The sequence below is a fragment of the Teleopsis dalmanni genome, chromosome X (assembly GCF_002237135.1).
Source record: "Teleopsis dalmanni isolate 2A chromosome X, ASM223713v2, whole genome shotgun sequence".
NCBI lineage: Eukaryota > Metazoa > Arthropoda > Insecta > Diptera > Diopsidae > Teleopsis > Teleopsis dalmanni.
Genome location: NC_051848.1, coordinates 37686220 through 37699461, shown reverse-complemented (window position 1 = coordinate 37699461; position 13242 = coordinate 37686220). Strand labels below are relative to the sequence as shown.

Below are 13242 nucleotides of genomic sequence, written 5' to 3'. Positions count from 1 at the left end.
TCTCTAATTAATTTTTTTTTTCTTATATATATAATATTTTAATGAAATTTTAAATAATTCTGTAAAATTGAACATAACTTATTTTTTTTTATTTGAGAAGTCTGGTTTGTGCGAATACAAATTTATTGCAATGACTCTTAACAAAGACCTCAGTCTTTACCTCAGCAAAAATTATAACGAACCGAAAAATCCGTGTCGTTACAGTGTTATCGTCTAATTCTTTTGATAACTGCCTTACACTACTGGAAGAAGAAAGAAATTAGATTGAACGGTTTCTAAAGATTAGGAATAAATTTTAAATTTTTAATTTTACACATTATAAAAACATTCTGAACGTGGATTTTATGTGTACTTCAACTTCGGCAAAGCCAAAGTTAATTTTTATTAATTATTATTTTTAATTTGAATATCCTTATATTATTAAAAATCATATGAAAATCTTTATAAAAGTCTGAGAATAAAATACCACCATTTGATTAAATCATGGTATTACAACATTGATAGAATTGTTTCGATGCTTTTTCCTTTGGTTTCTGGTACATATATTATTATGAAAGCAGCACCGATAAAACAGCTACTACCAAAGAACAGCATCATACCATGCATTCCCATTACTTCGCTCATTGTTGGTAAGTACTATATATATAATTAAAAATATTTCAAATACAATTGATTATATTCTCATAATAAAACTTACCTTTAAAATGAAGAAACATATAATCCACAATACCACCATACATATCATATTGCCCATGTTACGTATTTTAGGAGGCAATATTTCAGAGACCACCAAAAATGGCAATGTTAGTACACCCCAACATGCAATAAAGATAATGAAAGAAAAACTAGCTACTGGTATCCAATTGTAGGCCTGTGTATCATAACCCAACATATTTAGATAACTGTAACTACCTAAACAAACGTGGCCCAAGCCTGTGCCCACAGCTGATATGATCAATAATAACTAGAAAAATATAAAGTATATTAAATGAATGTGTTTAGGATAGCTAAGTTAAGTAAACTTTACCTTACGCCCTGCTCGTTCTACTAGCACCGTTGACATATAAGAACCAAAAAGTTGTATGACTCCAACAACGATTGCAGAGAATTTTGGTGTTAAATTGGAACCAGCCTGTTTGAATATGCTGGCCGTATAGTTGATCATAGCAAAGCAACCACATAACTGATTAAGAGCCATTAAAGCAAAACCTATCAAAAATGCTTTGCGCGCGGTATGATTAGCTAAATTATATATATACAATATAAATAAATTTCAATTAAATTTTTTTTTTTTCTATTGAAAAAAGACCTACTAAAATCATGCCATGTGATAGCCTCACTTTCTTCCTTCTCTGGTTTTTCGATTTTATGCAGTTTTTCCAATTCAAATTTCAGTTCCTCCTTTGTGTCTGCATTGGCACTACGAAGATTTCGAAAATATCGTAATGACTGTTCTGCTTTCTAAATTTTTTTTATTGAAATAGAGAATAATTACTTTTATTATGGGTTTCATTTTACATACTTGGTGCTTACCTCTACTTTACTTAGATTCATAAGATACGCTGGTGTCTCTGGGAAAAAGACAAAAGATATAAGAAATAATACAGTTAAGATTGACATTGACCAAGCAGTTTGTATGTAGTTCAAATAATATCCAACTACAAAAGCAATCAAGACTCCAGCATTGCAACTAAAGACTAGGAAAGTACCCAAAATACCGCGAATTCTAAAAACACATCATTTTTGATTGGAAAAGTCAAATTTTTTCTAAAATATATGTGACTTATAATAGACTTACTTATCCTCCGCCAGTTCTGTGATGTAAATGGGAATGACAGCAAATATTCCACCACTTGTTAAACCACCAAAAAGCCTGGATATAGCTAAATGTGTAGGATTTACTGCGAAGGGTATTATAACCCAACCAATCTGTGAAAAAGTTGGAAAGAAGTAGTTGTAGTTGTAATTACAAGTTAACAATATCTTAAATTTACCAAAGAGGGTACCGCTGTTAACAACAAAGAACGTTTACGTCCTACTTTATCCGCAGCCCAAGCAAATATGACTGTACCTAACAGCCCACCCACACAAAACATGGCACCTACCCAACCAGCTTCATTATTTGTCATGGGACCTGTTTCTAAGGGACTGTCCGCTGCTTGCAATTCCAGAAATGATGCTGATGGCCAACCACAAAAAGCACCATTCGCTATTGCTATAATATTGACTGTAAAAAACAAATAGTTATAGCATTAATAAGTAAATAATTTATATAATATATATATATAATATAATATATATATATATATATATATATATATATATATATATATATATAGAAATAATTGTGTGTATAAAATTGCACTGCATATGAATTTATTTAAATACCTGTATAACCTTTGGGTTTTTTAATAATACCGTAGCACAGTGGGCCTATAAGTCTAAGTGGATCCCTAGGGATCGCCGGTACAACCTACACGCTAAAGTCATAATTTATAATGAACACTCATTAAGCTTCAACGATTTCTTTTTTATTTACTAGATCAGGGATATGGCAAGGAAAAGTTTTTTTGTCAACCAAAAAAAACACAATATGGTGTGGTTAATAGAACAATAGTGGTTCTATAGAACCACACAATAGAATGGTGTGGTTTTTCTAATTTAAATAGATGTATAACGAGATTTATTTCTAAAAACAGCTTCTTATTATTACTGTGGATATTGGTATGTGAAGATAAACCAACAAATGCCGATGTTATATATATGGCATCTATAATAGAACAGACAAAACGTAAAAGGAAAAATTTGAGCGTGGGGCATATAGACTTTAAGAAAGCCTAGGATAATACATTACACACTATTTATAGATTATTATGCTAATGTATAAAGTAATTATATAATGACTAAGTCGTGTTATGGAAAACAGGAAAATAAAGCTAATACAGAATGATTACATCAAAAACATGATATTCATTAAAATTGATAATCATTAAGCACACTATAGTTTACTCAGTGGTATGTACCTAAACACAGTAAGTGAATTACTCTTTAAAATAATCAGCGGGTCTGTCATCAGAATCAACAGTGAAAGATTTTAAAATTCGTCTTAAAATAGAATCTTTTAAAAATTTAATAGATCCAAGAATTTGATTTTTAATCAGGTAAACTTGTTTACCATACATCTATTTCAAATACCGTCAATTATTCATCAGTGGAATTTGGAAACATTCATTCAATTTATTGTCTATACATAGGTTTTGGACTGTACATGTCAGGAATTAAACCCTGCCAAATCTGAACCGGGAAGCGCTGTTAACACAAAAAACTAATAAGTACGTAAAGCATTTTTATCAATTATTTAATTTAAAGTCAAAGAAATTAATAATAATATATAAAAAAGCATTTTCTAATCGAAAAAAATCCTACTAATGGAAAAATTCATTTTGACAAAATATAATACCGTTAAAGGCAATATATACTATATATACTATAAATAATATGGTTCATATAATTCTGTATTCTATCATTATTGGCTTTTATTATGTTATTATTATTATTTTTATTATTTTTAATATTCCAATTAATTAAGGAAAAAAATGATGTGTACTTGCCTCTCTATGATCATCTGCTTGCTTAATTAATTGATTGTAAACAAATTTTTTAAGTCTAAAGCCAATTAATTTTTAGGTATTTAAGTGAATCAGGTTTTAAAACAAGTTAAGGTCCGGATACAAAATATTCACATTGTTTTATTATAATACGGTTGAATATATATAACACGGTAGGTTGGTAGGTTAAGTAAAGACGGGATCAAATTTTTCTCAATTTTCAAAGAAAGCCACTTTGATTCCATATTCCTCTTTGATTATTGCTAAATGTAAGTAATAAACCAATACATATGCCCAGAAATTTAAGCCTAGTTCTGCATAAGTTCCACTTTCTCCTTCTCCGCGCCGGTAGACAAATATAAAAGAAGATACTGACTGACAACTGACTTTATATCGTCATATAGACCAGTGTCTCGTTAGTATCGATAATATTTACTTCTATGGATATGATCAAAAAAAATGAGATAAATTAAATAAGGCAACTTTTTCAAATATTTGTTTGATTTAGTGTATGTATGTATATTTATTAAGCACCGACATTTATATGCTGTAATTTTTTGAAGCCGGTTGCCTTGTATATAACAAAACACTATTTATACAGATAATAAAAATAGGTTTCTTAAATTAATTTTTTTGATTAAGTCTGTTGGGGTCGACTAAACTTTTCTTATATTCTTTCTTTTTAGAAAGTTTCTTCTTTGAACTTTCGTTGTATGTATCAAAGGATATATCTTTATACTATTTGTTGTAAGCAAAAAAAAAAAAAATTAATAAATTTTTTTAAATATTATATTAAGTATTAACCCTCGAGTTAAATATTTTTAAATATACTTTTGAAACAATATATATGGGAAAGCTTTCTTGATAAATCTACAAATCATTCAAAAATCCGCATATATATGTATTATCGTAAATAGATCTAACCTCAAAGTGTATCGCAGGTGTAATTAGCTTATGTCTTCAAGTTAGAAATTATGTAATTATAAAAAATTAAAAAAAAATCAGATAAAATTTAAATCACTCATGTCGCACTAACCACACAGGCCCGCTAAGTATTGATATTTTGTATCTCCATCAACGCCCATTTTTTCACTGATATCTTCGCGCGGCTTTTAAAAAAAAATCGTTTGTATCTTTAAATTTCCGTTGCAATTTTTAAAATTTAAATTTTATATTTTTCTGCACTTTATTTTTCTCATATCAATTATTAAAACTATCTGAAATTTATTGCAATATTTTCTCCTTCTCGAACGAACTATTTGCATTGAATTCTCGACTGACTTTGAAATGCGTACAAGATTAAAAAATATTTAATGTTTTTAAAATAATTTACTTTAACATTAAAAAAATAGTATTAAAACAATATATATGATGTTATAGTATTTAATTTTTGATATAGTTATCTTGTTTGAATCTCCATGCAAAGCATTCTGCGCATAGCCGTTGTTATGCCTTCACGCCTCTTTATCTCTTCACCTGTTACTTCGGGACTTAGATTGTATATAATGTATATAATTAAGTCAGCAATTAACTATATTGTGCATTGTTTATATATGTAATCAGAAAGAATTTATCTTTACCTATTGTAAATCAATTTAATCACGTTTAAGTAACACTGTAAACTCAACTAACTTTCTCAAAATTATTTTTCATGCTTCTGAAAATGTACCTCTCCCAAAACTTTAGTGCCATCAGATTTAGATAAGTGGATTAGATAAAAGTTAAGTAATTCATTATTATCTAAATGTTAAATTTAAATTGTGCTATGTTAATTATAATCTGAGGTATATTTACAGAGATACTCACAAGTACAATTTATAAACAAGGAAATATGAAGAAGTATAGATTCATACTAAAATCTCTCCTTTGCTAAAGACATATTTAAATAAGCTTGTGAATTCCGCTAAATGATCTTGTGACTAGTCAATATATTATAAAATTTTCTAATAACTTTGCCATATCGAATCAAAAATTAATAAGAACTAAAAATAAAATACGCTTTAAAATGAAAGAAAACTAGGCACCATTTTTAATAATATAAGACACTAATATTAGTCTGTATGTTATTTTTATGTGAACCGGTTCTAAACCAAATCAATGTTAAACCAACCTTTTCAACTTCTAAGTGTAAGTGACTCACTTCTAAGACTAACCAAACTATATGACTTTACAAATTCTGCCTAAAACTATTGTGATTGTCAGAGAAAGTAATAGGTTCCAATAGAAATCTAATTTGCTATGTTTCGAAACAGAAGATAATGTATGGAACTCCTTAAAATAATTTACAGTTACAGTTAGATTTTGTCAATTGACATCACAACTTTATAAAATATCATAAAATTCATGAAATATATATTATATTATACAATATATTATATATATTATAAAATATAATATATCATATATATTATAATATATAATATATTATATATATTATAATACATTATTAAACATTTAAAAATCCTTACTATTGGTTTGTTGTTTTCTGTGGAGTTTACTATATAATAATGTACAATATATATCAAATGTATATATGTATATATGGTATATATATATTATCTGTCTTTAATGATAACATTGTGTTTATTTAACAATGAAAGAGCTTCCTCTTTCAAGTCACATGGAATAATTTTCCGATCAGCAGTAATTATTTTTGGATTAAAAAATTCCCCCTTATATGTACGAGTATATTAGATATAATTTATTTCCTTGATTTTAAATTAAATAATTTAAAAAATAAAAATAGTGATGGTAATAAGTTTACCTACATATTAGTTTTGTATGTTAACACCAATGCCTACCTTCCTGACATTTGCACTCCAGAAATTATGTATAGACAACTAATTGAATATACATATGTCCCCAAGCACCATCGATGATCAATAATTGACGATATTAGAAATAACTGTATGGTCGACAAAACTTTACTTGATTCAAAATTATATGATTGGGCTTGATAAATTTTTAAAAGTTTTTTTTTTTTCATTTTAAGATGAATTTTGAAATCTTTCAATGTTGATTCTGATGATAACCCCTTTGTTCATTTCAATGAGTAGTTAAATTACTAAATAAAGTACAGACCAAAGCATAAACTATAATGTGCTAAATGTGAGCATATTTTAATGGATATCATTTTTTAAAGGATATCAGGAATTGGAGAGGAATTGGCTCTAAGACGTTGTTATTAGCATGACTCCATATTAACACCTACTACCAGGTCGACATAATACTTTGCAATTTATGTCAGAATAGTAAGTTTGCAGAGCAAACTTTGAGATAAAACTTTTCTGATTTGATACTCATAGAATGATTTAAAAATAATGGTACTATTATATCATTCAAAATATATAGTAAAGTCATTAAAGGCTGAATATTACAAGAAGTCACCAGAAGATAGTTTCCACTGAATTTAAATTAATAATTTTCTATTAAAACTATAAAATAATAAAAATTGATTATTTACTAGAAGTCATGGCATCCTTATAATAGCTATTGAGAAAAAAGCGACAACTAGAAATAATCGTAGTGATAACGTCCGTAGCACAGACAAGTGGATGCGGAGAGTGGTTATAATCGCAAATGAAATTTCAAACTGTAAATGTACAGTGCCGCAAATTCTTATTAGATGATTTGGAACAGTCCAGATTCAAATGAGTGAGATAATTTATTCTCAAATTTTATTACTATTAGTAATTCGACTATTGTGATTAGACGCAATAGGTCAACTTCTATATATGCAATAAGAAAGGAAACTAAAGTTTATATAATTTTCCGTTGCATTATTACGGAATGATCTGAACGACTACCATCAAAAGTAGAAGACTAACGAAACTACCGTACGAGAGAAATCTGTTTGAAAAATCACAACTGGAAATTGTGAGAGCTAATCAAACTGATTAGTCACTTAGAAGTGTCCCTAAGAATATTAATTCTTAAGACGATGTACAGTGGCCTTCTTCTTTGCTGAGGCCAAATATGATTGTATATTTTCCTAATATGCAATCAACTTTTAGCACAATTATCATTGTATTTCATCCAAGCAGCTGATTGATTTACTAGTTTGGTATAAGTAAATCTTGTGAGCTGCCAAGAATCTTTATTTACCCAGGTTGCACCAGGCCCTGATAAGTGAATTTCCCAGTGCAGCATTTATTCTCGTATGCTTCCCAGTTGCTCGGTGGCAACCTAAGCCAACCATTGAGAAAAGCCCAGCACCCGTTAACTGCTGAAGATAGTAGCTGGGCTCTAAGAGAACATTGTAATTGTTCACATCGGAGTGTGTATTATTCAGGACTTGTATAATTCAAGTTTTTTGAAGAATATTTGGTTTTATTTATCTATATAAACTTTTGCAACTGCTATGTAACTTTTTTAACACTAAACATTTTTTTACATTTCATAAAGGTTTTTCAAATCTATAGTTAGTTTTCGCTCCGATTCATAACTGCTGAGTACGGAAGGTGTGGAGCAATTCGGAGTGTAATGCATATAATTTGGTAACAGTTTCTGTCGTCCGCAGATTCAGTGAATTTTGTAGAAGATATAGTACTATTATTTTCCTAATTTGACGTCGAGTGCTTTGGATATTACCGTTTGTCATGGAGCCGTGTTACGATTATATATACATATTTCATGATGAAAGTCCGCGTATGGATAAACAGGGCACCTAATCTGTATTTGGCATTATGATTTATGATCAAATATTTATGTATAATATTATATAGATTATATATAGATTTTTGTAAATATTTAAACATGATACTTTTTAACAATGGGGATTCGAAGGAATTTTATGTAATCCTAATGTTTTTCGGAGTAACAGTATGTGCGATCACATTTAAGTCCAGGGTACTAAAAAAGGATGATTGAATGTCTTGGGACAGATTCCTATGTGAAATCTTTTACCCATTTTTTTGCTTTAAAATTGTATTTTTTTTTATTTATTTAATCAATTTCTTACTTTGAACCATTGTTTTGAGAATATCGAGTGCTAATTACATTTGGAATCTAATTTTAGATGTAAGCAGGTTTTAGGAAAGAGTGTCAGTTGTTAAAAAAATCCATTATTAAACTACTGCTTGATAAAACTTATCTAATAAACAGAGGTAAACAGAGATAGATGGATTAAAATAATGCCACCTATTACTACATATGAAGCATTTTAAGTCATTTATAAAATACACATATTCTATAAAGTATATTCTAAAAAAAAATATATATATATATATATATTAGATAAAATTAATAGTAAAAAATTTACTTTGAACACTTCCAATTTCTATGCGAAGGGTTTTTTGGGCTTTGGCAAAGCCAAAGTTAACTTATTTTTTTTAAAGTTTTATTGTCAATTTACAAATATCTTCTACAAACAAACTCTTTAAAATGACGCTAGTATTTTATGACAAATGCAATAGGATGAACATAATTAAATATAACCATGACTGACATGACCATGCGTAATCGTTGTGATTCTGGCTACATTTCCACTATTCACATAACCCATTTGCTGTTGAATTTCTTCTGCTGTCCTGCCACGGGTCTCCGGTAGTATAAACAACGAAAACAGTACAAGTAGAGAACTGATCCCGACGAAAAACCAAATCCAAGTTGTGAAACCAAATAGTTTGGTAATAGGATAAAAAGCCTGCAGATTATTTAAATAAAAAAAAAAGACAGTGACATCTCAGGCAGATAAAATTCATTAGATTTTTTTAAATTACGTACCTCAATCGCACCAAAGAGTAAAAACCAGGAAATCGATGATGATATGCTTAAAATTTTTGAATTTAACTATAGAAATAATGAAATTAGTATGGAATTATTAATCTGCTTTTGCTAACTTACCCTCTCTGGTAGAAGTTCAATTGTCATTGTAGTTGTCACCGGATAAAGTCCCATATTTGTGAATACCATAAATGCAGCCAACAAGCCAAATGGTAGCCAAGGAGCATATATTGGGTTTATTTGCCAATTATCGCCATATATGAGGAACACAGCCACCGATACCAAGCAACAACCACTTAAAAATGCTGTAATGCAAAGTAAAATCTAAAAGAAATAAACATTTTAATAATTAAAATTAAACACACTTCCGGTAATTAATGCTAAATAATTATTTATTATTATTATTATTATTTCGTTATATCGATATTTAAACCCAAGAAGAGCATGTATCTTCTTAATATCGATAGACTATTCACATTTGAGGGTTAGAATAACATTGAACCATCTTTAAAAAATGTGAATTTAATTTAAATTATTTTATCCAGATCATCCTAATCCTTAACTCTACGGATGAGGATTACAATAATTGGTAACGTTTCATTAAAAAAAATAACACAATCTTAAGAAACCAGTATCTCCTAAAAAGCGATTTTGTTCCCCTTACTATGAAACTTCATAGACACTGGTTTGTTACTGGATTAAAAGTTTCAAGCAGCAACGTAGTAACACAGTACATTGAAGTCGTAAATATTATCTCTAGTTTCTACTTTACTCCTTTTATGGAAAAAATGAATCATTCATTGACATTATTCTTAAATGAAGTAAAGACAAGCGATTAATCTAAATAAGCCCTGCCAAAATCAGATAATGTCCAACTTAAACTATCTCAGTAGGTTATATATCTACAATCATCACCTTAAATAGGTCTAGAAAATTAATGTAACTGAGGGGAATTAAAAATCATCTGCGCTATCTGCAAACTCAAAAAATCTCCAGATTGGAGATGAAGTCTGGGTTCGTGTATTATCTTATAGATTTATTTAACTGCGTTAAAGTTAATTTTTTTTCTATCACTGCCTTGTTTAAAATGTTTTTCCAGACTTCTGGTTTTTAGCTTTTTTGAGGCGAATTGTCACTACAACTAAGTATAAAGCAGCAGATTATTGCACAAAAACATGAACCGAATCTATATATTTCGATAATCGGTCGATATTTGTCAGAAAAATAGGATGTCTTTTTGTTGAGAAAGTCGAGAGAGTTGTTGTTTCTTATGTTACTATATAATAATTCAATGGTAAATTTGAAAGTTTGCTGTCACGGACCAAACAAATCAAATTATTTACATAAATAAAAAAAGTAAGAATTTATAAGTATATATAATATAGTACTTCACCAAGATAATAAGAGAAGAAATCACTTTTCGAGCAACACTATAAAATTGTAGATGGAGTTATAAATTCAAATAATTCTTTAATACAAGGATGATTAATTTCTTTTACAAAAATATCTTAAAAGACATATGCAGTATATAAAGAAAGTCAGAGTAGGAGATCTGGACTGTAAGGAATGTCCTTCATGAAACTATTAAGTTTTTAAACAATGCTTTTTTATTTAGCATAATAAAGTTATTGTTCAAGTATTTCTATATATTGAGTTTTTCAGACTATTTATAGGCTTTTAGTTACATAAATGTTGTATAGCCCAGCAAAGATATATATCATCATACTTTTTCTTTAACAAACATAGTTTCATTAACTTACCTTACGATTAATTTTCTCGCCAATCAAATACGTTAGAAGTGCACCAACAATTTGCATAGCAGCCAAAATTAATATTAATATATTGTGATCGAGTGGTATTTCGGTCTTTTCTAGTATATCCGGTGCGTAAGTGAGAAAGAGAAGTGCACCATTCAAATTCGTACCGATCGCAAGAACAATAGCGTACAAGAAAAGTTTAAGGACGTAAGCACGTGGCATAGTCATCTCGGCGATTCTCTTGTTCTGTATTACTCCTTTAAAAATGGCCAATTCTTGTAAATATTCTGGCTTCTCACGCATATCAAAATCCCTAATACCACGGAACCAACGTAACGATTTTTCCATATTAGACACATTATTATTACGTTGATAATAGTATGGACTCTCCTGCATAAAGGGGAATGCAAGAGCAAATGCAAATGAAATGCCTAAACCCACAATATTCACGAAGTCATAAGGTATATACATGCCGAATAGGAAGCCTAAAATAATGCCCACCGCACGTAAAACATCCATTGTAACCATTAATTGTCCGCGATTTACAGGTTCCGATATTTCATTTATGTATATGGGCAATACAGTAAAAGACGCACCAGCTGCCACTCCGGCAAACATGCGCGATGAATATATGTGCAAGATATCATAGCCAAAATGTATGCAAAACCAGCCGGTCTGCGAAAAAATTTTGTATGGATAAATGACCTGGATAGCGAACGAGTCATAGCTAAATCAAAAAACTTACAATCTGTAGAAGACCAGCAATGAGCAACACTGCTTTTGCGCCAATTTTACGTGCAGCAAATCCAGATATAAGCGCTCCACAAGCAGCAGTTAAGAAGAGATGTCCGGTAATCCAGGCACCTTGTGAGTAACTTATTGGTCTATTAAGTGGCGTCTCAATGCTTCTGTAGAGTTGGGTGTGTGTTGGCGTTATGCCAAATGTGACACCAAAATTCAAGCACAGCAAACTACCTAAATATCAAAAAGATTTACAAAAAAAAAGAACTATGAGAGATATATAATTGTGTTGGGTCAACAAATTCGTATTGAAATCGTAAATAAATTACCGAAAACTGTCGCCAGACGTTGTATAAAAACTCCTTCTACGACTTTCGGTATACACATTTTGCTTTAAATGGTTTTATTCAAGCTTTGCAAAACCTTTCCGCACCTTCGTATATTTTAATTATTAACTGATTTTTATGAACTATTTTGTTACCGGATACCGGATTCTCAATAATTACATTATGCACTATAAAATTCGTTTGTGACTGAAAACACCAATAGAGATGCTGCTTGTTTTTCTGCAGTAAAATTAAAGTAGTTTTATCTTTGTTCTGTTTTTTTTACTACGATAAGATAAAGATTCAGTTTGTTTAAGCGAATTTTTTTTGAACAGAAATAAATATTTTAATCTTAAATTAGTAACATTTTGAAAACCTTTATGAAATCTCAATGCGGTGTCACTGTGCTGCGTTGCTCAATTTTAGTATTGATATTTACTTAAGCTGATCGTGATTCTGTACTGGTTTCAGCTCTGCACTGATAAGATACACTAAAATTGCTTCAAAGCTATGATTCAACCACCTTTACTTATCTCAATTGTCAGCAGCATTTGTGGATTGTACGTAGATTTCGCAGCATCAACGACAAGAGACCAAAAAAAATACTTGAATCCCGCTTATCTAACGTCGTGTTGTATCTAAAATTTTGACTGAAAACTGAATTCTTAACGTTGTATGTAATTTAATAAAAAAAAATATGTAGCACATTTATTTAATACAGGCAGCAACAGCAATTTCCTGAAATCAATTTGAAACTCTCAAATAAATTTTATACATTCGAAAACGTATGACCGACCCAGTATATATCTGCGACTTAATTGAAGCAAAAATAAATATTGCACACAACCCAATTAAAATTTATTATTTTTCTAACGATATTTTTTTTTTAACAAAATTTTTTTTAATAAAATATTTTATGTGGACGGCAAGAGAATACAACCTTCATGTGTTCAGTAATATTTTATTGACTATAAAACACATTTCTCTTCTCTATATTCAATTTATAGCACGGAAACGTTACTGATAAGTGCATCTTAACACAACATATTAAACAAAAAAGATGTTTGAATCTATTTGCTTATAAAA

The 13242-nt window shown here is 29.5% G+C and overlaps 2 protein-coding genes across 2 annotated transcripts; both read right to left on the bottom strand.

Moving 5' to 3' along the window:
* Positions 1-421: 421 nt before the first annotated feature.
* LOC119687039 (facilitated trehalose transporter Tret1) lies at positions 422-4877 on the bottom strand. Its single transcript, XM_038101182.1, has 8 exons — positions 4645-4877; positions 1995-2227; positions 1799-1929; positions 1534-1726; positions 1314-1461; positions 1028-1242; positions 698-964; positions 422-636 (listed from the first exon to the last, which is right to left on the bottom strand). Exons 1-8 carry the CDS (start codon positions 4691-4693, stop codon positions 490-492), a joined length of 1383 nt encoding a protein of 460 aa, XP_037957110.1. The 5' UTR covers positions 4694-4877; the 3' UTR covers positions 422-489.
* A 4036-nt stretch (positions 4878-8913) lies between these two features.
* Positions 8914-12838, bottom strand: LOC119687036 (facilitated trehalose transporter Tret1). Its single transcript, XM_038101180.1, has 7 exons — positions 12533-12838; positions 12160-12396; positions 11835-12064; positions 11093-11764; positions 9453-9656; positions 9333-9398; positions 8914-9252 (listed from the first exon to the last, which is right to left on the bottom strand). Exons 2-7 carry the CDS (start codon positions 12215-12217, stop codon positions 9034-9036), a joined length of 1449 nt encoding a protein of 482 aa, XP_037957108.1. The 5' UTR covers positions 12218-12396; positions 12533-12838; the 3' UTR covers positions 8914-9033.
* Positions 12839-13242: the final 404 nt, after the last annotated feature.